This window comes from Nanorana parkeri, unplaced genomic scaffold (genome assembly GCF_000935625.1).
Source record: "Nanorana parkeri isolate BGI_ZX_2015 unplaced genomic scaffold, ASM93562v1 scaffold117, whole genome shotgun sequence".
Lineage (NCBI taxonomy): Eukaryota > Metazoa > Chordata > Amphibia > Anura > Dicroglossidae > Nanorana > Nanorana parkeri.
Window position 1 is genome coordinate 1,461,698 of NW_017306385.1, and position 27,916 is coordinate 1,489,613.

At 41.8% G+C, this 27,916-nt stretch overlaps 1 protein-coding gene across 1 annotated transcript in view; it reads right to left on the reverse strand.

The window, feature by feature from the left end:
* Positions 1 to 27,916, reverse strand: part of MAL2 (mal, T-cell differentiation protein 2) — a 53,115-nt gene that overhangs the window by 17,708 nt on the left and 7,491 nt on the right. Inside the window, exon 2 of the mRNA XM_018553342.1 lies at positions 2,718 to 2,888. Coding sequence (XP_018408844.1) covers positions 2,718 to 2,888 — 171 coding nt within the window. The remainder of the gene's footprint in view (positions 1 to 2,717; positions 2,889 to 27,916) is intronic.

A 27,916-nucleotide genomic window follows, 5' to 3' on the forward strand; every position in this document is an offset into this window, starting at 1 on the left:
GCTAAAATAAAATTGGGAAAAAAGTGCCCCTTGCAAAAAGGAGAGTTTCTACTAACCTAACCCACAGCACCAGTCTGCCTTGCATTGCAGAGATACAGCTGCCCAAAGAATCTTTTGGGAGTGTTGGATTCCTGGACCACACTGCACTCTTGTGGTTCCTGCTACGGTGCCCTACATGAAGAAGTCACCCGCACTCCAAGGTCCAACGTGCACAGCGTCTCTTATTGTGGTGCTAAGCAATCATGGCGACAGTGCAAAAAGCAACGTTTCGGAACAGTGAATGGTCCCTTCATCCATTCATGGTTCCAAAATGTTGCTTTTTGCACTGTCGCCATGATTGCTTAGCACCACAATAAGAGACGCTGTGCACACCAATGTGTGCTACATGCTAAAAGGTCCTTCAGGCAGCTATATCTCTCCAAGACAGTACAGATGGTGGCAGTGGGAGAGGTCAGGGGGCAGGAAAGGTTAGTATGCACTCTCTTTGTAAGGGGGAGGGGGGGGCACTTTCTTGCTTCTATTCCAACAACAGGGTCACTTTATTGTATATACTGTATTGTAATCATCTGATTTATACATGAAAAACAAGACTACAAATATCTTGTTGTCTAAAATGTGTGTGGTAACAGAATACACTAGTTAGCGGAGTTAACTCAGTCACATGGAAGTCATACGGAGTGACCAAATCTTTAACCTTTGGATATATTCACAAGTTATTACTGTAGATTGAGAACACTGATAAGCTTTTCACCCCATGTGCCAATGGCTTTGATAGGATAGCAATGGGTGCAGAATGAAGCCTTTTACACACAAATACGGTAAAGACATTCCTGACCCGGGCAGACCTCTCCCTGGGGCTTGGTTTATAGGGCTAGTTCTGTGTTGAACAGTTTTATGAAAACAGAAACTCAGATGGTTGAATGAAGAAGTGAAAACCTCCTGTCCATGTTTTAAAGTTTATTTTAACCCCTTAGTTCCTTTATTTTCACCTGATGATCCTGACAGTAATACCCTTCCTATACTAGGGTGACTATGTTCACTCACCCCTACCATATGACAACAGAAATGGGACAGGACTGCAGCATGGGTGCCCTATCTCCTGCTCAGTGCCCCAGATGCCGATGCTCAAACCACCCACTATTTTCTTTTAAGCTTGTAGCTGGCCACTGTGGCATCACCCACTAACTCATCATATTACTTATGGGCAACACTACCCTGAAACCTCCACTGCAATTCCCTGGCACCACCCCTAGACCAGCACTGCCCTCAGACAGCTGGATTATTACCCGCAGGTAAGAGTGATGGAAGAGGGGGCAGTGGTGGAGGAGGGGTGCTGGAGTACAGTGGTGGAAGAAGAGTTATGAGGGTGCAGAGATGAAAGAGGGGTGCTGAGGGTGCAGTCGTGGAATATGGGTGATTACAGTGCAGTGGTGGAAGAGGAATGCAGGGAGTGTATGGTGGAAGAGGGGTGACGTGAAGGAATAGGTGTGATAGGGATGGTATAAAAGGGTGCATTATTTTTTTTTTTTAAATTGCTCAGGAGTGCCTCAGGTCTTTCACAATCCGAACCAACTCAACTCCAGAGGGTATCTGTAAATGGCACCTTTTCAGACTGGGCTAGTGTAATGAGCGGTGTGCCTCAGGGTTCTGTGCTGGGTCCCATATTGTTCAACTTATTTATTAATGACATCGGGGAGGGTGTTAACAGCGATATTTCCGTGTTTGCGGATGACACCAAAATTGGGAGGGTAATAGACACGGACTTAGACATTATAACATTACAGGAGGACCTGGATAAAATAGGGGAGTGGGCATTAATGTGGCAGATGAGGTTTAATGTCGATAAATGCAAAGTAATGCACTTTGGAATTAAAAATAAACAAATGGGTTATACAATTATGGGTATGCCGCTGGGGAAGTCAGAAATGGAGAAGGATTTGGGGGTCATTGTAGACCACAAACTGAAAGGTAGTTTGCAGTGCCAGGCTGCTGTAAACAAAGCTAGCAGGGTCTTGTCCTGTATTAAAAAAGGGAATGTATTGCAGGGACAAGTCTATAATTTTGCCACTTTATAGATCATTGGTTCGACCTCATCTGGAGTATGCGGTCCAGTTCTGGTCACCAGTACTAAGAAAAGATGTCCTTGAGTTGTAAAAAGTCCAGCGGAGGGCAACCAAACTAATGTTTTCTTACAGCTCATGTTTTCCCCATTACTGACTTACCATGTCTTGTTCTGCACCATTGAGCTGATTACTGGTGGGGGAATGATCAAGAAGCAGCAGCAGGAGAGGTTGGGGCAGCACAGATCCAACAGAATGAAGGAAGAATAAGCAGGGAGATCCATGCACTGCATGTCCCTAGGTACAGCCTCTTCTATAGCAAGGACAACAATGGCATCAGACATGTAGTGACAAAACCAAAGCTCACTCCTAAGATTAGCAGTCAGTGCCAGCAGTGCCTTAGATGATCTTGTACTGCAGTGATCATATGAGGTTGAAGGTACAGAAAGTGCACTCCTTTTTTTTAAATGGGAGACCAAAAAGGTAAATCTTTCATGGTCCTGTTTTTTTTCACAAATAACATTTCCAAATGTACCCTATAAGATAGCAAACCTTTATTCTTTGAGTTCAGGTCCACTATCCAGTATCCTACTTATTTTTCAATGTTACAAGTTACAACCGGAAACACTAATGTAGATAAATAAGAATGACTCTTACCACAAAGTTCCAGTTGGTTTGGATCATGTGGACCAGGCCGCACAGGAACACACACAGGTAGACAAGAGAGCAGAAAAATGCCGTTACTGACACAAACATCACCCATCCTTGTACAACTGGCACTGGCACATTGGATGCCGCCACCAGAATCCAGACAAGAGCTCCGAAAATCTGCAAAACAATGCATTTCCTCATTTAGTAATGTGATTAATACATACTGGAAACCAATCAATCAGTCTTATTTCTAGCGGATCCATCTCTAACTAAATATCTTTAAATAGAATGTATAAAATACATAGTAAATCTGAAAAAGTTCAAAGTCCATCAAGCCAAACTTATGCTTACACTCTTATAGTTTTGATCAAGAATGCGGGGGAAAAAAAACCAACCCATTTGTGATGGAACCAGACGGTGAATATAATCACCTTACGCAATTAGAGATGTTTGTTTTCACAAAAAGGGAGATTTGTCAGCTCTGCAGAGAAGAGTGAAGGATCTAAAGTATGTGAATTATGCTAAATTGGGCAAATACTGAGATCTATTGAGACATTATTTTTAGATAGGATGCAATGCCTTTGCTATGTCTGTGTTCTAGTAGATACACAACAGCTGTTCTATATGCCGAGGATATATGCGACTTTGCAACTCTAGTTACATCTCCAGCTGCCCTTTTCTTTCAATACAGCTCTTTTGGTAAGAAATCATCCGATATCTTCTTCAGAAACTGACACTTCCAGGCAGAGGCGTAACTAGAAACCTCAGGGCCCTGGTGCAAGAAACCGTTAAACTCAAGCCAGGACGTCCTACAGTGCGGCGTTTATCCCGCCGGGCCTGCTCGTGCTCGGCTGCTCCCTCCTCAGTTGCCTGCTGGGAATTGGAGTTCCCCGACAAGCGTCACGGCCGTCACCCCTTGACAGGCCACACACCCGCAGCGCTACATCTTCTATTCACCGCTGCCGCAAAAGACACTGCGGGTGGCAGCGGTGAAGACGGCGGCGGCGGCGCCGTGGGCAGCATGAGTAGCTGCGAGCGGCGGGCCTCCCCCGCTCTTTGGGCCCCCCCCGAACTGGCGGAACACCTGGTCCCGGTCGCAAGTGTGACCGCTGCGACCCTGGTAGTTCCGCCAGTGCTTCCAGGTGTGTCAATCTCCTGGTTCCCCTCTGCACTCCCACCACACTAATCCAGGACACAGTAGGGACATGGAGGTTGGAGGGAGGAAGCACGGAATGCATCAGGGAACTAGGAGAATAACCTCGAATACAGATAGAAAACATATAAAAGGTCAACCCGAAAGCAGGAGGTCCATTGAGTCTGCCCCTTTTCTTATTTTTTTGCGCACATTATAATGCACATTTTAGGGTTTCAAATCACTTAAAATAGTGATAAAAGAGTTATATATTTCCTGAAAGCACAGACCCGGTAGAATAAAATGGCGGCAGTTACAGATATTTAAGTCACATGATATTAGCACAACTCTTTATCAAACCCCAAATTTTAGTAAGAAATACACTTAAGCTAATTTTAGGGCACAAAAATGGAATACCCATTTATTTTGTAAAATATAAAAGCTCAAGATGTGCTGAGTAAATAGATACCCAACATGCAAAGCTTTGTTGTTGAAATGACAACAAAAATATGGTAACCCAAATTGCCCATAGATTTAAAAGCCCATACAGGTCATCAGTTTAGCATTAACTGTGAATATTGGCCCCAGAACTATTTCTCCCACTCTGGTGCATGTGACGATACCCAACATGAGTAGCCTAATTGTTGTTTTCATATGTAGGTGCACCCAACGTGCGTACACGTTACAAACCCATTTCCAAAAAAGTTAGGACGCCGTGTAAAATCTACATAAAACAGAATGCAATGATCTGCAAATCTTATAAACCAGATTTTATTCACAATAGCAAACATATCAAGTGTTTAAACTGAGAAAAATTTACAATTTTAGGGAAAAATAAGGCAATTTTGAAATTGATGGCACCAACACGTCTCAAAAAAGTTGCAACAGGGCCATGTTTATCACAGTGTAGCATCCCCTCTTCTTTTAGCAAAACTCTATAAACATCTGGGAACGGAGACCAGTTGCTGGAGTTTTGGGAGAGGAATGCTGTCCAATTCTTGTGTGATATAGGATTCTAACTGCTCAACAGTCCTGGGTCTTCTTTGTCGTATTTTTCCTTTCAAGATGCGCCAAATATTTTCAGTTGGTGAAAGGACTGGACTGAAGGCATGTCCGTTAAGCACTCTGACTCTTCTACAACGAAGCCATGCTGTTGTCATAGATGCAGTACTCGGTTTAGCATTCTCCTGCTGAAACATGCAAGGCCTTCCCTGAAAAATACATTGTCTGGATGGGAGCATATGCTGCTCTAAAAACTGGACATATCTTTCAGCATTGATGGTGCCTTTCCAGATGTGCAAGCTGCCCATTCCATACACACTAATGCACCCCCATACCATCAGAGATACAGGAACACTGATAACAAGCCAGAAGGTCCCTCTCCTCTTTGGCCCAGAGAAGACGGCGGTGTTTCTGGATCATGTTCACATCGGGCTTCTTCTTTGCATGATAGAGCTTTAACTTGATTTTTGGATGGCACGGCGAACTGTGTTCACAGATAGTAATCTTTTAAGTATTCCTGAGAACATGCAGTGATGTCCATCACAGAATCACGTCTGTTTGTAATGCAGGGCCGTCTGAGGGCCCTGAAGATCACAGAATATTGCGTTTCGGCCTTCTCCCTTGCACAGGCATTCAAATTCTCAGAATCTTTTAATATTATAAAATGTGTTAGCAATTTTAGTTGAGGAACATTATTATGAAATTGTTCGACAATTTTAAGATGTAGCTTTTCACAGATTGGTAAACCTCTGCCCATCTTTACTTCTGAGACACTCCGACTCCCTAAGATGCTCTTTTTATACCCAATCATGTTATTGGCCTATTGCTAATTCACCTAATTAGTTGCAAAATGTTCTTCCAGCTCTTCCTTGTTAGTACCTCTTACTTTGCCAGCTTTTTGTTGCCCTTTCCCAACTTTTTTGATACACGTTGCTGCCATCAATTTCAAAATTACCTTATTTTTTAAAATGGAACATTTTCTCAATTTAAACATTTGGATAGAAATCTATTGTGAATAAAATCTGGGTTTATGGGATTTGCAAATCATTGCATTCTGGTTTTATGTAGAGAAAAAAAAAAAATATCGATCTAATGATGGACTACAAATTTCACGTTTAGTTTAGTCATTTGTATTGAGATTGTAGTCCATCACAGAAGCGAGCTAGGAGCAGTGACTACTTTACAACACACACAGGGACCATGGGGAACAAAGTAGCCCCCCTCCAGAAGGAAGGACAGTGTCAGCACCAATTCAGAGATGATTTGAGGATCTACAGCCGAGTGATACACAAATAAGATACATTTTTGTTAATAATTAAAAGGTACTTGAATGTATTTTTAAGATTTAGCTCCTGAGTTTAGGGTCACTTTAAATAATAGAAGCTTTGCATAGTGTGATGTTAAACATATATGTTCAGCACAGTGATTAAGTGGCCATCATTGTAGCAGTGAAATCCTGTGTTCAGTTCCACAGAGAGACACTACATGGAGTTCTCTTCTTACTTTGTTAAATGGTCTAGCTGCTTCAGCTTTTCCCTAAAATTAAAAGTAGGAGGTACATCACCTCCCAACCAACCTGGCCTTCATGGGGTGACTGGTAGAAGGCTTGCCTTAGGTATACATTACCTCATACTTCCCAAATGTCCCTCATTTTGAACCAAATCCATCTGTCCCCCTTTCCTCCTTAGTTGTCCCCCTTTTTGGTCTGATGTACAGATATCTATAAAAGTTACTATTCCAACTGCCAAAAGTGTTATTCTGCACTAAAACCGTCATCTTATCTCTGAAGCTGCATTCACAAATAGCGTTTGCGGTTCTCGCACGGTTTTCCGTGTTTAGCGTTTAAAAACGCTAATATTTTTAAACCCGCACAGATGCTGCTCGTTTGCGGCTATTAAAGAGCCGCAAATGTGCAGAATGCGCTGGAATATATAGAATATATATTTATTTATTATCTCACTCCGTCAGGGTTCCACCCTGACTTTACTGGTTTGCAGCATTCTGGCTTGGCTGCCATTTTACTCACCTGTGTTTCCTTCTTTGCCTGAGCAGACTCTGGAATGTTGCGCACTACTTCCAGGCTCCCTCTTATGGCCAGGAGAGCATCATCTGAGAGAGTCAGATGGGAGTTTCCCGTCTCTGAGTGATGATGTCACCCCGCTCACTATATATAAACCACTCAGTCCAGTCTGACCTTGCGTGGTCTTCCTGCTAGTGCATTCCTGCTGCTCTGAGTATCCCGATTCTGTGTATGACCCGATCCTGGCTGACGTTCTCCTCTGGCTCCTGCTCCTGGCTTGTTCCTGACAACGCTGATTTCTGTGTTCCTGACCTGGCTTGAACAACTACCCACTCTGGCTCCTGACTTTGGCTTGTTCCGGGTTTATGATTCTGCTTGCTCCCGTGGATACTGTTCTTAATAAATGTTTTAACTAGCACCTTTTGCTTGTCTGGTTTTCATTGTGTGAGCGCACACTCTAGTTTTTATTGCCTACAAAAAGGTGGGAGCAGTGTACAAAACCGGAACTTTTTTCTTTAGAATAAAACGAGAGCTTGTTGTGGGACCTTTCACTGAGGATGGAGTCATCAGGAAGTGACCACATCGCAATAACGCACAAGAAAATTGAATTAATAAATGCTTAGCAAATATTAAGCCAAATAGTGTTCGTAAATACATCTGTCACCCTTATGATGCTCAATTAATTTTTGTTTTTAACTGCAGTATATACTGTGGCCTACTTAATATATACAGATTTGCAATATATGCAATGTTATTTTCTTTACAGGGTTTATGGAAACATCTGGAAAGTGCAAGTAACAAAGAAGGAGGAAAGGAACTGGTAAAAGAAAGAGGGGTTTGGGTTCCTAGAAAACTGGGCTGACTTTTCAGTCGGTTACAACAGGGACTGCACCTAAATGGGGAGGGTGCAGGGGGAGGGTGCAGGTCTGCTGGGGTAGAACAATGGTAAGTAGCTTGGAGGACCTTTTAACCTCCCTGGCGGCATTCCCGAGTGTGGCTCAAGGTTAATTTTCAGCACCAATAGCGGTAACCCCAAGCCACACTCGGGATTACACTTAAGTGTCACTTACCTTGTCCCTACAAGCCCGCGGTGTCCTCTGCTGTGTGCGCCCGGCCGATGCCGGCATCTGACTTTTAGATTCGTTTTCGGCGTCACGGGTGTGGGGGGGATATGTGCCGGCGGAGGAGGTTTTGGGGCGTAGCCGGCGGGAAATTGAAAACGTGAAAACATGCAAAATACCGTATATACTCGAGTATAAGCCGAGTTTTTCAGCCCATTATTTCTTTCTGCCTGGAAACTTGAGAACGCTCATGGCATCCAAAAAGGGTCCCTTTAGGTCAAAAGCGGTTTTAGACCAGGTAGAAAACAGCAATCGTGATTTAGAATCACTTGCAGAATTGAGCGATAGCGTTTCGTGGGGAAATTCGTCATCAGACACTGAAAGTGACGACAGCAACAATTCTGCGACCGAGCTCATTGATGTGCTCTATTGACTGTGGTATTTTTTATTTTATTTTATCTCTGCTCATTTTCCCAGTATAATCCTTTTTGATCCTCTCCCCCAACCCGCAGATTCTAGTTTAACCTCCCTGGCGGTCTGATTATGCAGTATTTTTGCATGACAAACGGTACATTGTTTAAAAAAAATAATAATAAAAAAATGGTCCAGTAAATGGGAATTCTAGGGGCGCTGATCCAGACAGCGCCCCTAGAATTCCCATTTACTGGACCATTTTTTTATTATTATATTATTTTTTTAAACAATGTACCGTTTGTCATGCAAAAATACTGCATAATCAGACCGCCAGGGAGGTTAAACTAGAATCTGCGGGTTGGGGGAGAGGATCAAAAAGGATTATACTGGGAAAATGAGCAGAGATAAAATAAAATAAAAAAATCACATAGCATAGATGTTGGGGAAAATAGGGGGGGAATGTGGAGAACACAACAGATAACAGGGAAATTACATTATCACAGTCCAATGCAGGAAATGCAGCTGAAGCGAATAGCAGTCGACTATAAGCAATAAGAACATTCAAAACACTAGTAAAAACTTGAAAGGCATGTTCACGAATGCTAGAAGTCTGGTGAACAAAATGGAAGAGCTAAAACTTCTACTACTCGAGGATGGCTCACATGACTGAGCTGCAAATATTGGGGGTACACTGTTTCAGAGGGATAGAGAAGGAAGAAGAGGGAGAGGGGTATGCCTGTACATCAGGAATGATCTGGAAGTGAATGTGCGTGACAACATCACTTACAAGATTAGGGACAGTTGTGAATCCTTATGGCTGGGGATAAAATGAAAAGAAAAAAAAAAGGTAAAATTACTGGTGGGTATATGCTACAGGCCCCCGAACATATGGGAAGAAGGAGATTTAACTATTCTTACAGATAGAAATGGCAGGGAGGCAATGCAATGTGATAAATATGGGGGACGTCAACTATCCTGATATTGATTGGACAAATGGAACCCCACACTCAAGTAAAGTGATGTAAAGTAGCCACCACTCCAAAACAAGCTCCATTCGGGTATTTAGACAGCAAGCGGTTCAACTGTCAGAGTGCAATAGAAGCAGTGCAGGGAATTTGTCCATCCACGCAGTTTAGCATGGATGGAGGAATTTGCTATATTTCCTTTGTTCAACCCGCACGTTGAGCAAAGAAAATATTATATAACTGTATACCCTACTTTATGATGCCACGAGGACACAAGAGGTTGGACGAGAGGCAGCTATCTTAGACTGTACAAGGTTTTTTTGTTTGTTTGTTTTTTACTGTTAGAGTGGTAAACATTTGAAATTCCCATCAACAGAAGGGGATATCTACCAAAAACATTGATAAATTCAAGAAACTCTTAGATGTGTTTCTCAATTTAGTGGATATCGGAACTATTAGGGACAGGCACGCGCACACACACATACACACACGTTGAACTGGATGGACCTTTGTTTTTATTCAACCTTACCGACTATGAACCAGTCCACTAAGGGCAAAGAGAGAGAGGTTGCCTAAATAGCATCTACAGGTCATGCTTACCTTATCTATGCCTCTTGCTGTTTTGTTGGATCCCTTGGAAATACCCCACTATTGGTGAGCATGTGGTGTTTTGCCCTTCCTTTCAAATACAGTGTGTAAGTAAGTAAGTGTAAGTGGTCAATCTCCAATCCTGAGCTTCATCACATGGGGAAGGCAAGAAGGGCAGGCCATTAATCCTATCTATGCTGCAACACCGAGCTTACATAGGGATTATACACAGGGTTCCAATAGGCAAACAGGGTGGCAGGGGGGAGCCCGGGAATGCCAAGTACAACTGGGTGGTACCGGGTTTCCATGAATGGGCAAAATGGCACAGTCCTTTAACCCCTTCATGACGGGAGACGTACAGTGTACGTCTTGTCACTTTGTGCCTATATGACTGGCCACGTACACTGTACGTGACGAGTTATATCAGGCTTTGTAATGCCGGTATTTGCTGATTCTCAGCATTTAACAGTCATTCATTAATGTCTCAGTATTGAGGCATTAATTAATGAAATAATTAAGCTTTTTGTAAAAGCTTCTTCCTTTCATTAATGAAAGAATGAAGCCGTTACATGCAAATAGAGGACCGCAATTTGCGATCCCGTATTTGACAGCTCAAAATAGCAGAGAGGCAGCAGTGACTCACCTCACCTCTCTGCTATTTGTTTTGACAGTTCGAGAGCCCGATGTTTAGATACATTTCACTGAAAGAATACAATGTATATCTTTTGAGTGAAATGTATCATTTCTGATCGTCTAGGCACGATCAAAGAGCTTTTAGTGAGATCTGAATCTGACTAAAGTCAGGATCAGTCTCTAAGGTTATTATTAGCTGTTCCTAAGTTTGGATCAGCCTAATAGCCAAAAATAAAATAAAAAAGTTAATTTATCAAGCTGTCATAGTGATTGCTTGATATAAACTGACAAGAAAAAAAAAAGTTTTTTTATTTTATTTTTATTTTTTTTACAAAGTGTAAAAAAATTAAAATAAAGTGTAAAACAAAATTAGGAAAATATAAATTATATATAAATATATTTTTTATACTATAATTAATATAAAAAAATTCCAAAAAAAAATAATAATAATCAAAACTTGTGAAAAAAGTGTTTTCTTCTAGTTTTTTTCCTCATTTTTTTTTATTTTATTCAAACTAAGTGAGGGGTTAGGTACACATATGTGATATAATTATATAGCCCTATCTGTCCTCTAAAAAACAATATATAATATGTGTGGGTACATTTAGTAAGAAAGTATATTACTGCTGTGGAAGAATCACACAGCAAAAATGTAAAAAATGTGTCAGTCATTTATGAACAGAACCTGAAAACTAGCTCAGTCATGAAGGGGTTAAAAGAGAAACTATATTTTAAGTGAGTGTCAAATTGAGTTTTAAGTGAGCGCCAAATTTGATTTGAGTGCCAAAGTGCTTACTCAAACACAAAGTTTGTTGCGGCTTTCCTATTTTAGTACATACGGGTTTATTTATAAAATTTCCTATACTCTTCAGTGGCATCTAGGGGGCCGTTCAAAGTTTTATGAATAAACCTGTTGGTGTAGATATTGTCATTGTCAGCCAACATCACTTCTCAAGAACTGCTGTAATACAATTTCCCGAATGTGCTGGCTGACTGCTGTCCATGACAACAATCAACCAGGCAGATTTCAATAATAATTTCAGGTAGATAAGAGAAGTCAGCAGAGTCATGTCCCTTCCTTTCTCCACAACAAACATAATGCCGAGTCAAGCTGTCATGTTAGTTTGCTTAGCATCAGATCAGTGCCCCCAGTTTATGCGGTCTGTACAGGTTTCTTAAATCCACAGTTTGAACCATTAGATATAGTCATATCAAGTGACCCTGTCATTTTACTTTCCATTGTGTCATTTCTTGCCAGAGGGCTGCTTAACAAAAAAAAAATTAAAAAAAAAAAATGTACAACCCGAGGATCTCTATTAAGTCACCAAACAAAGACTTGGGTATCAAAGTTCACACTTTTCTTGTAACTGCTAGTAGTAGGAAATATCCGGGTTTATGTTATGCACCATCCTAGTCATCTCATAGTCACGCCCATAAGATCCACAGTGTATTTGGTCATACCAATAATGATAGAACAGTGTCAGATAAAGCTGGCTGTAGTCTCCACAATAAATCCAAGCAACAGCTCAGATTGCGAATATTGCTTGAAATGACTGAGCAGCTCTGACTTGCATCTTGACATGTTTGCATCAGGCAGCCAAGGTTGCCCATCATCACAGAGGAAGATTTTCCATCTTCCAACTGCATGGAAATTTGTTACTAGTTTGTAGCCATCATCTCAGCTCAGACAAAGATAATCTATACATAAATGTATATTATAAACTATGGTAAGAGTCTCATTGAAGGACTGAACTATTTACTTTTTCTGGGGAGCATGTTGTTCCCGGTTCCTTCCAGTGCTGCCCATGTGAATAAAAGCCTAGGAATTTTAATGTGAGATATCTGCTGAAGCAGCTAATCAGGGATACGTTTCTATTACGATAAGCTGGCTTACCTAACCAATGTTTAGGGGTTACACATTTCCATAAGAAGCATAGAGCCATCTTTGTTGAGGAATCACCCAAAGTTAACATCTACTTCCTGCATTTAGAGGTTGCCTCAGAGATGACACAGTCATATAAATCTTTGTGCCTGTGCAATTCTTGAATAAGTAAGCCACAAAAGAGCACCAAACAATCAAAAAAAAGAAAAAGAGTCTTAAATGTCTGTTAATGTCTGTCTATTAATATTACAAGTCAATAGGAAACACAAAACCAATGAGTTTCGAGGGGCACTAATGCCCCTTCATCAGGGCTTGGACAATATAGCGTAGTTAATATAGTCAAAGTTAATATGATGCGTTTCGACCATCAGCTATGTTTTGGCCTTGAAAAGCTCTTTTTGGCTGATCAATGTGGGGATTTTCCCCATCGGGTGACCTCTTTTGTGGGCCTACAACTGGGAAGAGCTGCTGAATCCAAGCCATTATGCTCAACCTAGGACCTCTTTTAATGGGATAAAGGTCTAGGTTCAGTGCCTCCCCTCCACCTCAGAGGAGAGGCACCGACAAGTCTATAATTGCAGAGACGAGTCTATAATTTTGCCACTTTATAGATCACTGGTTCGGCCTCATCTGGAGTATACGGTTCAGTTTTGGTCACCATTCCACAGAAACGATGTCCTTGAGCTTGAAAGAGTCCAGCGGAGGGCAACCAAACTAATTAGGGGAATGGAGGACCAGAGCTATGAGACACGACTACTAAATTTAAACATGTTCACGTTGGAAGTAAGGAGATTAAGGGGGATATGATTTTCATGTACAAATTGTTCAATGGTGACAGTAATATTAGCAACAAACGCTTTACAATTAACTCTGTAACAAAGACTAGAGGCCATCACCTAAAATTGGTGGGAAAAAAAATTACAGTTAGAGAGGTTAGGGTCTGGAACTCACTGCCACAAGCAGTGATTTCAGCTAAGAATGTGGAATCATGCAAGAAGCTTTTGGACGATTTCCTGAGAAACCATAACATACAGGGGTACAGGTACACTTAAGAATGAACTGATACAAGGACCTATGCATATGTATATATATAGATCTATATAGAAAAATCAATGGACTTGAGATCAAGGATGACTTTTTAAAAGGGTATAGCTTTTTGACAAGTTTGAGGCTAATAACATTAGCTGAGTTTGTGGGAGGAGTCGGAGCCTCCAGGGCCCTTAAACACGGAGAGGAAGGTGGACGCCTCTGCTGCTGACCTCCGGCGTACCCTCCCTCCCATCCCCATTATTATTACTAGTATTACGCAAAGCTTACTAGAGTATGCCCCCTTATTTGGCATACTGACCATAAAAATCATGGCACACCTCAGGTTGTGTGGGGTAGGGAGGTCAACCTTGGTGTATATCACGTACAAAGCGGGGCAACATGCGGGGCCCGCGAGATTCCGAACACAAATGATACAGTTATTGTACATTGCGCAGTGTCAGAAATGACCGGAAGATCCATTATAAATGTGTATCTAAAGTCAATACTTTTTTTTTTTTTTTATAGAGTGGGGCATGGTTAGAGCCATTCCCAAGTTTTCATTGCAGTCTGTGGTTTCACCCTTTCAGATTGTTCTGGTGGCCATTGGGCACCCAACATTTAGAGTCATAACAGGAATAGGGGGAAGTCTTCTGATAGGGATGCGTGTTTCTGTGACAAGACTTTGTATTTTTCTGCCATTTCATTTAATATTTTATCGCATCTACGGACATCTCCTAACCCATTTGTTTATAGTTTCATTTTGACCACAACAAGGTTTCTGTTAAGTCATGCCTACTGCTCTCCTAACAAAGTAAATATCATTGTGTATACAGACTCCTGCCAAATCCTATAAATAAGGATTCCAGAGGAAGCGTCACATAGGTGTGCTCTTATTTACTGTGTGTGAACACCACAAAGAATTGCAACGAATTACACCACTGTTTAGATCCTTTGAGAGCCAATGGAGCAGTAAATTGAAAAGAAAAAAAAAAACAACAAAAACACCACAGCAAAAATACTAAAAAATAAATCAAGAAAATAAAATGTCTTCTGAAGGTGCCAAGTCATCGTAATGCAAAAAAAGTATCAAGCAAATGCACTCCACTGTGATAATAACTGTGCAAACTTGAATTGAAGGAAAATGTTTTTCAATTGACAATCCAGTGAGGACATCATGATATAGACCAGGTATATTACATGCCAGCCATCTTATAACTGAAGAGCATACTCTTAATATTGTAGTTTTATTAAACAAGATATCTCCACCTACCAACATGAACCAACTATGTGGTATGATCATAAATCGTAGGGTATACACGGTTAGAATTTTGAATGAACAAAAACTATTTCGGAACTTTCAAAACGGTGATGGAGTCAAATAGATGATCGATTTTGACCGCTGTGATAAAAAAAATTTGAATGTTGGAACATTTTTCTCGATCAAATGAAACTTTAACAGTAAATGTGGTTTTCATTCAAGAAACACCATTCATTCCAAAATCAAATGTTAAATGAAAATCAAACAAAATTTCGAACGGCAATTGGCAAGCCTCTGATGGTATTATCGAACATTCTGAGGGGATTTTTCGAACGTGTATACCCTACTTGAGATCCTGTCACTCTTAAAGCGGACCTGTCAGGGTACGTCAGTCAGCGCCCATAGTACAGCTTCTGCCCGGATCACTGCACGAAACTATGTGCATATTTGGCGCTAGTAGTGTGCAAAAACGATGCGCACATGCAGTAGCGTGTGCACGCCTGTTCTTGGCGCCAGGCCAGCTATTTAAAGATGGCTCCTGCATCTGCACCTTGCAGAGAGATCTTCAGCTGTACTCTGCATCTGTGATTCTGTTCCCGATATCCTTTTGACCCAGCTTGATTCCCGACTCTTGTCTGCTTGCTGCCTGCCTTGTGACCTCGTCTCGTCTCTGACCATTCTTCCGCCTTCTGATCTGGTACCATCCTGCTCGCAAGTGTATGACCCGGCCTGCTCCTGACTTCGCTTCTGTCGCCTGCTTATGTACCACGCTGACCAATTATCGATCTGGCTTGTTCCTGACTACGCTTCAGCTCCTCACACCAGTGTCGTCTGATCTGCCATCAACCACTAGCTACCTCTGGCATCCTGTTGTCAGCATCAGCGTATGCAGTGTGTCAAGCAGTCATACCAGCCACAGGCACTCGTGCTCCTCTCTGTCTGTATATCTACTGTTGGCTCACACCAAGGGGACAAGACCTTTACCCCCTTTTACTAAAAATAATTAAAAAAAAAAAAAAAAAAAAAATCACACCAGCATGCAGCCCTGCATGCCCATTTAAAATCCTCTTACATTCTTTACTTACAAATAGGGTTCATTTACTTTCTGGTCCAGTTCTGGCACAAATGATATAATGTGCCAAAGTGTTGCATCTTGGGAAGGTTACACCAGCAGAGCATTGCAGGGAAATCTCATCAGTAATCTCAGGAGAATCTATTTTCCTCCCTTGAGATTATGTGCATGGTCACATGTGCTAGTCACGTGCCACAGTTCCAGGGAGTAAATGAAGAGCTAGTAGCCTGCCCTTAGTTAACATGGCTACTGTCAAAAGACTAGGAAAGAAAAAGAGAAATAAGATATGCAAAGAATACAAAGCTGGCAATTATCTAGAAGGATCTGTAGATTGTCATCACTAAACAATTCTAAAGGCGTGTTTGTTGTTAAAGATATGGGTAGATATGAAATTCCTCTTTAAAAGACATAGAAGGCAACATGATCAACGTGCATGATCAGGATACTATTCGATTGCATTCCATACAGTTCATAGTACACTCCACCTCCCATCATCACCTGACCACTGCACATGATCCTAATAAAATGCTATGATGTTAACAGACATAAAAACCAACCATATTAACCTGTAATAATGAATATGGCATAGGAGGACGGAGGAGACGGCCTGCACATCGTGCACTGAATAGTGAATGTGCATGTCAGGTGAAGAGAGGCTCTGGGGCAAATAACAAGACCAACCCAGACACATAAACAGACATCAACTGCTAAAAATAATAGCGGCTTTATGAAAAGGACAAAAGCAGAGCAGAGCCCAATCCCCAGCTGTCTGTTTACTGAGAGATGAAGGAAGTGTCAGAACGAGAAACACCAGAAGAATTGTAAAATAAACATCATTTGGGTGAAAATGTAGCTAAGGAAAGCAGAGGATGTGGTGATCAGAGGCAAAACTGTCCAGATCAGTTGTAATCAACCTACTTGCTATAAGGAGTCTCAAGTTTGATCCTGACATCTCCAAAAGGTCCACACACAGAGTATTTGTTGTAGGTAAGACTACAGGATGCTGCCAAAGAATGCAATCATGCTACAGGGGATGTGCAGAGACACTGCTGACATGCTACAGGGGATGTTCAGAGACACTGCTGACATGCTACAGGGGATGTTCAGAGAGACTGCTGACATGCTACAGGGGATGTTCAGAGAGACAGAGACAGATTTTTTTAATAATAATAATAATTAATTATTATAGGGAATGCACCCAACTCTCCCTCACCACTCAAGGAAATATACAGTGAAAATTAAAGATAAAGAACTCCAGATAAAAAAAACAAATGTGCCCTTACAACGCCCCTCCACATTGCAACGGTTGAATTATTAAGATGAATTCCCTTATTTCTCACAACCCCAACATCTAGTGCACTTCTATACCCTCCAAAACTCCTTGTAGGCGGGCCCTTGGCTACTTCACATACAATACACAGTCTCTTCTCCTGCATTGTGCAGGAGAACGCCAGAGAGGTGCAACCAGTCAAGCAGCAAAGAGGAGTGGGTTTAAGGGACCGGTCATACATAGAGGAAGAAACCTGCGGGATCAAGGAATAAAGGTAAAATATTTAACCTTATTCCTATCCCCATAGACAATAGGAGCATGCAACCCTTGCTGTGTCGGGGATGGGCAGGGGTCAGTGCCCGTCCCCTGCTATAAAGTTTCAATGTCGCAGTCTGATAACTGGAAGCGAGGTGACTGAGGAAATCACCCTCCTACCTGAAGCTGACAGCCTAGCCAAAGTCACTGGACTGGAGCTCAAAGACAGCTATTTAAAAAAGGTAATTCCACTTTCCCAGGTGAGTTTGGGAAATGAAATTACTGCAACCAATCTGCCAGTTTGGTGGCAGTTTGGCGCCGTTCCCTCGGCGGCTACCGATGTGCTATCTGTACTCCATATACGGCAATGCAGCCCTGTACTCGTTATTTCCAATTTTATCCTCACAAATGGTGAACACTCATTGGTCCCCTGACTGTGCTGACCATTGAGAAGTGCTTCTGACCACGCTGACCAATAGGAAGCACTTCTCATTGGCCAGCGCAGTCAAGGGCCTGTGCTCACCAATGAGTGCTTGCCATTTGCGAGTGAAATTTGAAATATTGAGCGCAGGGCTGAAATGCTGTGTATGAAGTACTGATTGCACACCTGCAGCTGCGGCGGAGAAGAACCGTTCGGTTAAAGGTAAAAGCAGCGGTAGGGGGAAGAAAGGCAAGGTTGGCGGTGGTAATTCCATTTTCCTAAATTCCCCTGGGAATGTGGAATTACCCTTTAAATCATAAAGATTCCGTTTTTTTCATTTTAAACTCTATATATTGTGACATATCAGGCTCATGCAGTTTTGTGAAGTTGCTTTAGGCATGTTTCATACCGTATAAAGTCTAGTTGGCCTCCAGCTGAGTAGTAAGACAAATGAGAAATAAATCACCCATTACTTTTTATTGATTTTCTGGTGTAGGGCGTGACCTACATTGTAATTAGAGTCACACGTTACAAAAGGCAATGTAAGCCTCCATTATTCTTCTCTCCAGGTATGTGCACAGGGAGGCATTTCGTGATAAGTGTGTATGAAGATTATTATTATTAATAAGTTACATGGTCTACAGCAGGAACCTTCAGTTTACTCTAATAAATGAAGAGAAACAGACGTCAGGTAGGAGCCACATGTGACCAGGGAAAATGCAGACCGGGAAAATTGTCAGTTAAAGCCGTAAGCTGGCCCACACTGGTAGATGTTGATTCGAACATTCATTTGAAAGATCTCATCAGAACATTCGATAACGCCATCAAAGACTTGATGAATATCCTTCAAAATTGTGTTTGATTTTAACATTCGATTTTGGAATGAATGGAGTTCTGCGAACCAAAAGAGCATTCACTGTCAGAATATGGTTCGAGCAAAACCTCCGTCCTGCTCCTTTGACTGTTTTGGTCACCAAGGTCAAAAATGATTGTCGATTGGGCCCCATTAACTATAAAAAAAATTAAAAAAAATTGAACAAATGTTCTGAAAATTAAGTTTTTCAAAATAAAATTTTACTGGTGTGGCTTTACGCTCAGATTTCCCTATTTAGGATGGCCTGTTCCTCTTTTGTGGCTGTAACTACCATAAAGTATTTGTGGGCCTGGGGTAGAGTGTTATAGGGGGCTGCTGTACCTCACTGTCACCCTTCGCTCCTTCCCCAGTCTTCTTCCCCTGTGTTTTAGCCTCTCCTCTTTGGCCAATGGGCAGCCACTGGCACGCCGAGAATAGGGCGGGACTCGGAGTGTACACTGCACTATACATACGCCAGAGGCAGTGTACACCAATAAGAAAGACGGAAATTTGAGACAAGGGAAGGATTTCTTTCAGCTTTTTTACATGTATATCTGGGGCTACATTGTGTCTACATGGCTGAATTTTTACATCCTGCCCTCCTAGCCCAACGGTCTTCCACTGACCACCTACCCCACTCTAATAGGCTCTACACCAGTACACCTAACTGCTCAGCTCTTTGTGGAACCAAAGTGGGTAGACTGTAAAAACACAGTACACCAACACAAGAACATGCATGCACCAACTGTACAGGGACAGCGACAATGAGTGCCAAGAAGCAGTGGTGTACCTGGAAGGGAAGTGGAGGCCTCTGCAGGACCACCCCACAGCCTTGTCAGACCACAAAAATACAGCAGCAGCAGAGAGCCGAAGTAAGTTCTCCTAAGGGTCAGCTTTGATGGGTTCCATGACACAGCAAAGGGAAAGCTCTTAAGAGGACTTCCCTCACTCTGCAGGGTCCTGCTGGATGTGATCTCTGGCAAGTTCTTTAGTGGAAGGAAGGGGTCTGCTGGGACAAGGGCTGGGATTTTTCTGGCGTAGGGTCAGGGGGGATTTTGCTGGCAGAGGGTTTTGCTGGTGTGTGTGTGTGGGGGGTGGGGGGGTGTTTGGGAAGAGGCAATATTTGCTGGTGGTGGAGAAGGGGGAATTTATGGCCATATATTGTCACAATATCACAATTTCCCATTTGTTGTCTGCATATTGTCACAATTACTAGTTTGTGGCCTCTATATAGTTAGGATTGCCTGTTTGTTGCAACCATTTAGTCACAATTGCCCATTTAATGCCCACACATTATAATGTTGTTGCAATAGTTAAAATTACAGGCCGTGGGCTGCCTCACTATGAGCACCCTGTCTACACCTCTCCCCCTGGGATACACATAGTAGAAAAACAGGAAATAATAGGGTTTCCGGAGAGGTGTAATTGACCAAGCATATATGATTGACTAAAATTAATATCAAATTTTATTTATATACAAACAATAAGAATTAGCAATAAATAGAAGTTAAAATTCGATACAGTTCATATATCATACACTGCCCTACATAAAGTATTTGTATACATATATCCAATGATTACATTCATGTGTATTGATATAAATCAAAAATAATCACAATAACATAATCAAGATCACATAGTTGGCATTGGTAACTATGGGTTCCCTGAGGAAGCCACTGGCGAAACACGTCGGGATCCTACTAAGATAAGCCACTCTATTGGTCAATTATACCAATGCCAACTATGTGATCATGATTATCATATCATACACTAGGGCAGTGTATGATATATGAACTCTATCGAATTTTAACTTCTATTTATTGCTAATTCTTATTGCTTGGTCAATTACACCTCTGCGGAAACCCTATTGTTTCCTGTTTTTCTACTATGTTGCAATAGTTAGCCGCATATTGTTACAACTGGCTGTTTCCTGTGGGCCTATGGTAATGATTGCTTATATGCTTCCAGCATTTTGTAACAGTTGACTGACTGATGCCTGTATATTATAGATAATTGCCCATCTGGAGACAATTTGTCAGGAACGCTCTTGGACTACATTATAAAGTCACAGCTGTTTAGAGATCCATATTACAATAATTTTGTCCCCAGTAGGCTGGTCACTACTATCATTTTTTGCAACAACAGAGCAATACAGAAGAAACTTTTAAACCCTTAAATTTTATTTAGCATGAGAGAGAGAGAGAGAGATCACAATGTGTGTATATTATTATTTATTTAATGATCGCTATTGAAAATAATATTATAATGTTGACATATAGAGCAGTAACGGGGGTTCTTATTCTGTCCCAGGTGTCAAATATGACTGCCGCGGCTATTGTAATGGCAAGCAGGACAGCAATCTGAAACCAGGGAAGCACTAGAAACTTTTGGTAAGCTCAACCAACTTGCCCTTTAACAGTAGGAACAAATTACTATGGGATATAGAATGTTCTCCCCACAATGGTTGGTAGTCATGGTGAAAGGTGGAGGGTATAGACTTGTCTAAATAATACTTATCAATCAGCTTACTTTAACTAATAAATAAAACATATGTTATAGGTTCTGCACTCCTTCAGAACTGCCACGTGTTGTGGTTTGGGGAATTGGCTGCCCTATCGTCGTAATGCGTGCTTTGATGTATATGGCACCAAAATGCACATTTCTGGGGATTAAAAAGTTCATAAAAATATGTTGAGGTTTCTAAATTTTCGTGAGATGTAGGTTTAAATGCAAACTATGCTAAGAAGAGTGTTTCATTAATTGTGTTATGGAATTGGATCCACTCCTGGTATTATACAACAGTTAGCAATGGTTAGATTCGTTGATTCATAGAGCGGCGGGGGTTACTTTTTTTTTTACCTTCCTCTGTATAACATCTCCCATGTCACCAACAACATGAATCCCAGCCTTTTGTTTGACTGAGTGACCTGCCCTGACAACCAGGATCCTGCAGACAAGCCAGAAAGTATTGGTGCCCTACCCAAAGTCTGGCTCCAACCCAAAGCTCACAGTCTTTCTTCGCCAACAAGACATGCTTTTTCTTTTTAAGTGAAACGTACAAGGACCTAACAGGTCATCAGTGGTGATGTCTAAACTGCATTGTTTTCATACCAACACGTTACATATTAAAGTGCACTTGTGCCAACTCCAAGTACTGCGTAATGGAATGCCTCCCTAAAGTATTAAAGAGAGCTCACCAGTTTTTGTTGTAATATTGTACTGTCCAATCTGTGGTGATCAGCCTGGGTTATCCTCTGGTTTAACAAGACCCCTCACAACAGGATCCCCAAAACCATATGCCACCCCCACTCTTAACAACTGTGAACACAACATTGACAGTCAAGCACAAGGAGAAGGTATAACCAATATAAAAAATTCATGCAGAGTAAAGTGCAGAGTGAATATGACTAAGATCATACATGGTTGGGGCTAGTAAAAGATTCAGCTAATGAGTAAATAAAATCATTTCAGTCCCATTTCTACCCTAAATTCCAAGGGAACTACACCTTGTGTTTTTTGCCATTGGTCCCATATTTTATGATGATTTGGTAAAGTTTCTGGACATTGGTACACTTTACCTTTTCCAAAATGAACAGCATAATTTACTGAGTTTGTACATGTTTTGGGAGAGATCCACCTTTCTAGCTAAAGCGATCTTAGTATCCAGCATATCGTCAGGTAGATTGACTTGTCCATAATTATATATTATATAATTTTTTTTTTAATAACACACACACACACACACACACACTCACTGCATTTGTTTGGGAATGACAGGAAAGATAACTCAAGGGTAACGTCAAAGGTGTAAATATAAGAAAATACCATTCTAGTAATGAGTTACCTTGGGACATTTCCAGACGATGGATAAAAAAAAAACCAGCATCTTGACTGCACCCGTTACTACATGGGTCCTCTATTTTGCCAATCTAAGTCAAGGGTCCTCTATTTTGCCTATCCAAGTTAAAAATAGAGTGGTGTGATTTGCTCTGTAAATAATAGACAAATATGTTAGCCACTGGGAAGAGAATAATTAAACCAGTAGCACCTAGTTAGGATCTCCAACTAGTAGCTTCATCAATTGGTTCCTCATCAGCTTCCCATTTACTCTTACTAGTGATAGGATATTTGTCAAGGTGTCTATGCAGCTAAGCTACAAAGATCAATATAGTAAGGCCTTAGTACTGGAAAGCATTACTATTTTCTCAAGGATCAATAGATTAGATTGCAACAGAGGGAGTAGCTGTGTTTGAACAGCATATACAAGCTATACATGTTGGGAGAAACTAGGATTTTGGGACTAAAGATTTGTCCTGTAGCTGATGGAAAGACTTAAAACACTCCATTCTAAACAGATTAATCATTCGCAACCTCTGCAGTACCAATATGTAAAACCCTTCAGCTTTGATCTTGGTTATTAACATTGTTGTTTCATATTGGGGTAATATTAATACAACCCTTACTGTTCAGAAGAGCCTTGGGGGGCATCTAAATATTATCTATTAGTCAAAAAGCCAAAAAAATAAATAAATCGCTATTCAGCGTAACAGTCAACTTGTTATATACTGCATGTTGTTTGATAGTATATTATTTTCTGTTAACATGTAAGGCTGATGTTTGCACTAGGTCTGTATGCACCAGTGCAACTGAAGTAAAACTATTGATGTAGCACCCCCTGACCCCTAGTGGCTGACTTTAGAGGCTGGGTGGGCTGACATTTCATCTCGGGGATGAGTGCTTAACTGATTGTGGGATGTGAATGTAGAGTTTGGTGCCAGTAAGGATTTTTGTTCCATAAGCAACTCAATGGGAAAGAGGGTGAAAGGCTACAGACATATAGAACAGTACAGAACTACACAGATCACTGACCATTTCCCAGCTTCCCACAGCAGAGGGCCTTTAAACTGATTGCAGTATTATAGAACCTTGGCTTGTTAGCAGACATAAAATAGAATTCCCTAGGTGAGACATCAGACTTCTTGAGAGGTCCAAGCCCATCCTGGATTCTCAGGCACCTCCAGCAGACAAAGTTCCTCCCTGGTTCTCCATCCCAGGAACAGAGTCAGACCCAGACTTGGTCCATACCTGACCACGTTCAGGCTGCAGGCCTGGTCAGACAGTACACACTTCACAAACCCATTCCCAGACAGGAGGCCTTGGAGGGGAAAGAGACACTCACAAGGTCAGCCCTAAATATTTATATCCTCCCCCAGCATGCACCATTGGCCATAAGCCTCCTAGTGATTGGCTAGAGAGATACAAATCTTCATAACATCCCATTATTGCTCTGTGGCAAGGTCCCATCCAGTAGAAGGCAGATGCAAACTATAATAGAGAGCTTAGGGGAAACCAAATGAGCACAGTCTATGAAATCAGTTTAGACTAGCTACAGTCCAGCAGAACTAAATTTAAGGAGTCACACCGCTTAGGGCAAGGTGGCTACATTGGAACAGAAATAACTGAAATAAAATGTGTGGCTTTATAGAAAGCAATCTCCAGCATTAATGATTTTGGCACAGGGGATTAGCAGGAATTATCACAGCACAAAAAGTAAATTACTATGAAACACTTATAGTTTTACACCACAAAAAACAGAAGAAACAAATCAGTATTAAGTACAGTAGCACACTTTTATTGTGGACGGAGGAACTGATTGCGGGCTGAACAAGAAAAATCTAAATGTGTATGGCTAGCTTTAGGACAAGAGTGCATTGACCAGTGTGTCCAACCTGACAGAAGAAGGTGGTTTGCAACTAGACATGTGCATTCGGATTCGGACAAACCTGCAAATCAACAATAATCAGTTGATTCAGCGGTTCGTCCGAATCCGAAATAACAAATTTAATGTATGCCCGAATATACTAAAACGATATTCGGGCATACATAAATTAGTTGTCAGAACGTGTTGTCAGACGTGCACTTGCCCGTCGCCATCTTGGAGGCGGAGTGTGTGACATCACACGCTGAACGAGCGGCGGCCATATCGGCTGCTGGCTCGTTCTGCGTGCTGCTAAATTTGGAGTAGATTTTGGTATACACCCTTGGTATACACCAAGAGTGTGGGATATACCAAGATCTGCGGGATATACCAAGATCTACTCCAAAATGGCAGTGCACATGTGCAGAACGTGCCGGAGGCTCGTTAAAAATGTGTTTCCTTTGACGAAGCGAATGAAAACGTTTTCATTCTGGAAATAAATGTTTTTGTTGTGCACATGTCTATTTACAACAAGGCCCATACATACAACACACAATCTTTTTTTTTCTTTTTGCTAATAGATATATAACATATATACATTCCTTTTCATTTCATTGACATATGCTCTAAACTACAATCTCTGGTCAAAAATGTTTTTCTTCTCTCTTATCTCCTTTTTACAATATTTGCAGAACGGCTTAGAGCTCAGAGCTATCTGAAGGACATGCGTAGCCAACGTGAATAAATAAATATTGGGCTAAATTCTATGTTTATTGCTTATCGTCTTATACTTACATTAGACAATACCAGGTATTATTAAATGATGGCAGGTAAAATGTATGTAAACCTTACCTAAGAACTTCTCTTAATTTGCTCCCTTTCAGTCCGTTAGTATAACATTGAAAGTGTTTTGTCAGAACTGTTCAAGAAGTGCCAACAAATGCCTGTTAATCCTGCTAGAAATCCAGTGAGCTCATAACTTTCTATACACTCTGCCTCTGCAGCACTGTTATCAGATAGAATTGTTCATAGTTCTTTCTAGAACACCCCTCCCCTATATTATGGAGAGGAGGAGGTGTTCTGTAGTCTGCACATTACTGAAGCAGTGACTGGCCACAGTACTATAGCCATCATTGTTCTTGTTGGAGCCATACTGACAATGTGCCCAAGGCAACTAGCCAATCATCATAATTTGACAACAACCGAGTATGATCCCTCTTCATTTTGGAGAAGTAAGTGGACTTTATTCTGAAGGTGTTATGTGGATTGCGTCCAGGATACTCACAAGCAGTCAATTATAGGACTACAATGCAGCAGATTATACAGTGCACAGCGCTCTTCAGTTCTGGCACCCACAATATCGGTTTACATCACAATCCTCTACACACTTCCAAGACAAACATCCTGCACCTCTTTCTTTGGAAACGCGACTTACCAAAGTAGAATTCTGGAGGTCTGGAGTCTAACTGCAGACAACACAATGAGGAAAGAATGTAAAGTTTATATAAACCCAGAAAATAAATAAATATAAATTGCTCTCTTTCTAGAAGTTAAAGTCCAACTCCACCTTCCTGTCCCCCAATCCTTTCCTCCAGAAAGTCCTGGAGCAAAAGACAAAAGAATAGGTGAAAGGACGGCATGACAGGGTGGGCAGGCAATCAGGGAGTAAGGGGTTAAGGTTAGTAAAGTTGGGTGGGGTTACAGTCACTTACCATCGATTGGCCGGGTCAAGTCATCCGGGAGGAGCATCTGGGGTGGTCCGAGTGGGCGGAGGGTGGTCCAGTCAGTCTGGAGCTGGCACACGGTTAGTACTATTCCCGCCCTCCCTCCCTTGTTTTAAGTTTGTTCTTTTCCTATTTTATTACTGTTTGTCGTGTTTCCTTTGTCTGTGTTGCCTAGGTCCTGTGAAGGCAGGTGTCGGTATGTGGGAATCTGGTTGGACTTGTCTTTGGTGCGTAGTCCTGGTTGTTCTCTGGCGGGTTCAGCAGAGAGAGGTCGAAGCACTATGTGTAGGTAAGTCTCTGCTGTTACTTCCTAGGTTGTCCCTGAGTCGGTGTGTTGCGGCTAGGGGCCAGTGGTTTTCAGGGGTAAGCAGAGTCTCTACTGTAGCTGAGTAAGGGGTGCCTTCACAGACCTCAGGCCAAATTACGTATAGGGATACAGTTGTGGTATATTGTCATATGTCATGTTTTAAGTGACAATAATACATTATGAGATTTTGTAATAAACGGCTGATACAGCCATTTTATATCCAATTCTGTTTGGTCTTTTATTTGGGGAAATGAGAAGTTGAGAAGGGGTCAGATGCTGTAATCAGCTGTTCATGGTTGGGAAAAAAAGATGACTATGCCTTACCCTGTCATGCAAATATTTTACCATTGATTTAGAAGTCTAAATCGTCAAGTGACGAGCATTCTCCTCATATTTGTCACCTCCGGCGCTAGGTGGTCTTCAATCATGCATTGCCGACATTAGTGCCATTCTCTGCATTATTATATTGCGAGTGCAGGGCAATGTAGTGACACCCTCCCAAGGGGCGGGTCCCCTCCCAGGTTGCTAAGAGTTGGGTGGGGAGAGGTGTAAGGGCCATACACATCTCCCAGCTCAGAGCAACCTGGGATGCTCTGGCCGGTGTCCTGCTTAGCTCCTGACCGTTTTACTTTAAGCTTTCTGCATTCTTAAGAAAATGCTTCCCATTGGAGGACTACAAACAGGCAGTGTGTGGTGTTTTTTACACCAAGTAGGAACATGAAGACAAGCTTATAATGACCTTTTTTAAATATAGTCTGCAGCAATCATGCAAGTGCAATGTTATACTCTTGATGTCTTCGGGACCAAGTCTTTGGATGGGGGAGCAGGGCCAGGGTTTCAGGTGACAACTACAGGGTGTCCCACCCGCTGGCCACCAGACGTGTCTTATAATTTCATGGGCTGACATCAGGACATTGCAGACATTCTATACTGTATGTCAGTAGTTCTACAGCAGGAGCACGCATGGGAGGGTGACAGAGCTATCACAGCATTCACAGGAGTCTCGTAAACTCAATAGACGTTGATGGGATTGTAGCGATAACTCCCCGCAGGAAGCCGCTGTTTGCCCGGTCCACATCTAGTCGGTCTAGGGGTTGATTTCTAGCTGCGCCCATTAGCACTAACCACCCTCTTCTGGTGCCCATAAATTGATGTCCACTTCAGTGTTAGAATGCTAAGGAAACAGTTTATTGAACATCTTGCTTTAGGAGAGAGGGTATAGGGGTTCTAGGTGTCTAGGGGTAACCATCATTAGCTCCAGACTCACCGGACCTTGTCCAAGTAGCAATGCAGATCCACAATCCAGGAAAGAAACACTGACCCTGCTCTGAAGTCCACATAGATCCTGGGTACTTCAAGAGCCTGCACTGGTCCTGGTTCTTTTCCTCTTTCCATCTCACAGGCCTCCTCCATGTCTTCCCTCACTTCAGCCTATGCCCACCCCTAGGCCTTGGCCTTGCCTGAGGGGCAGGCTGAACAGGACCCAGCCCTAATCCATGGCTGGTCCAGGCGAGAGAGAAAGAGAAAGAGAAAGAGAAAGAGAAAGAGAAAGAGAAAGAGAAAGAGAAAGAGAAAGAGAAAGAGAAAGAGAAAGAGAAAGAGAAAGAGAAAGAGAAAGAGA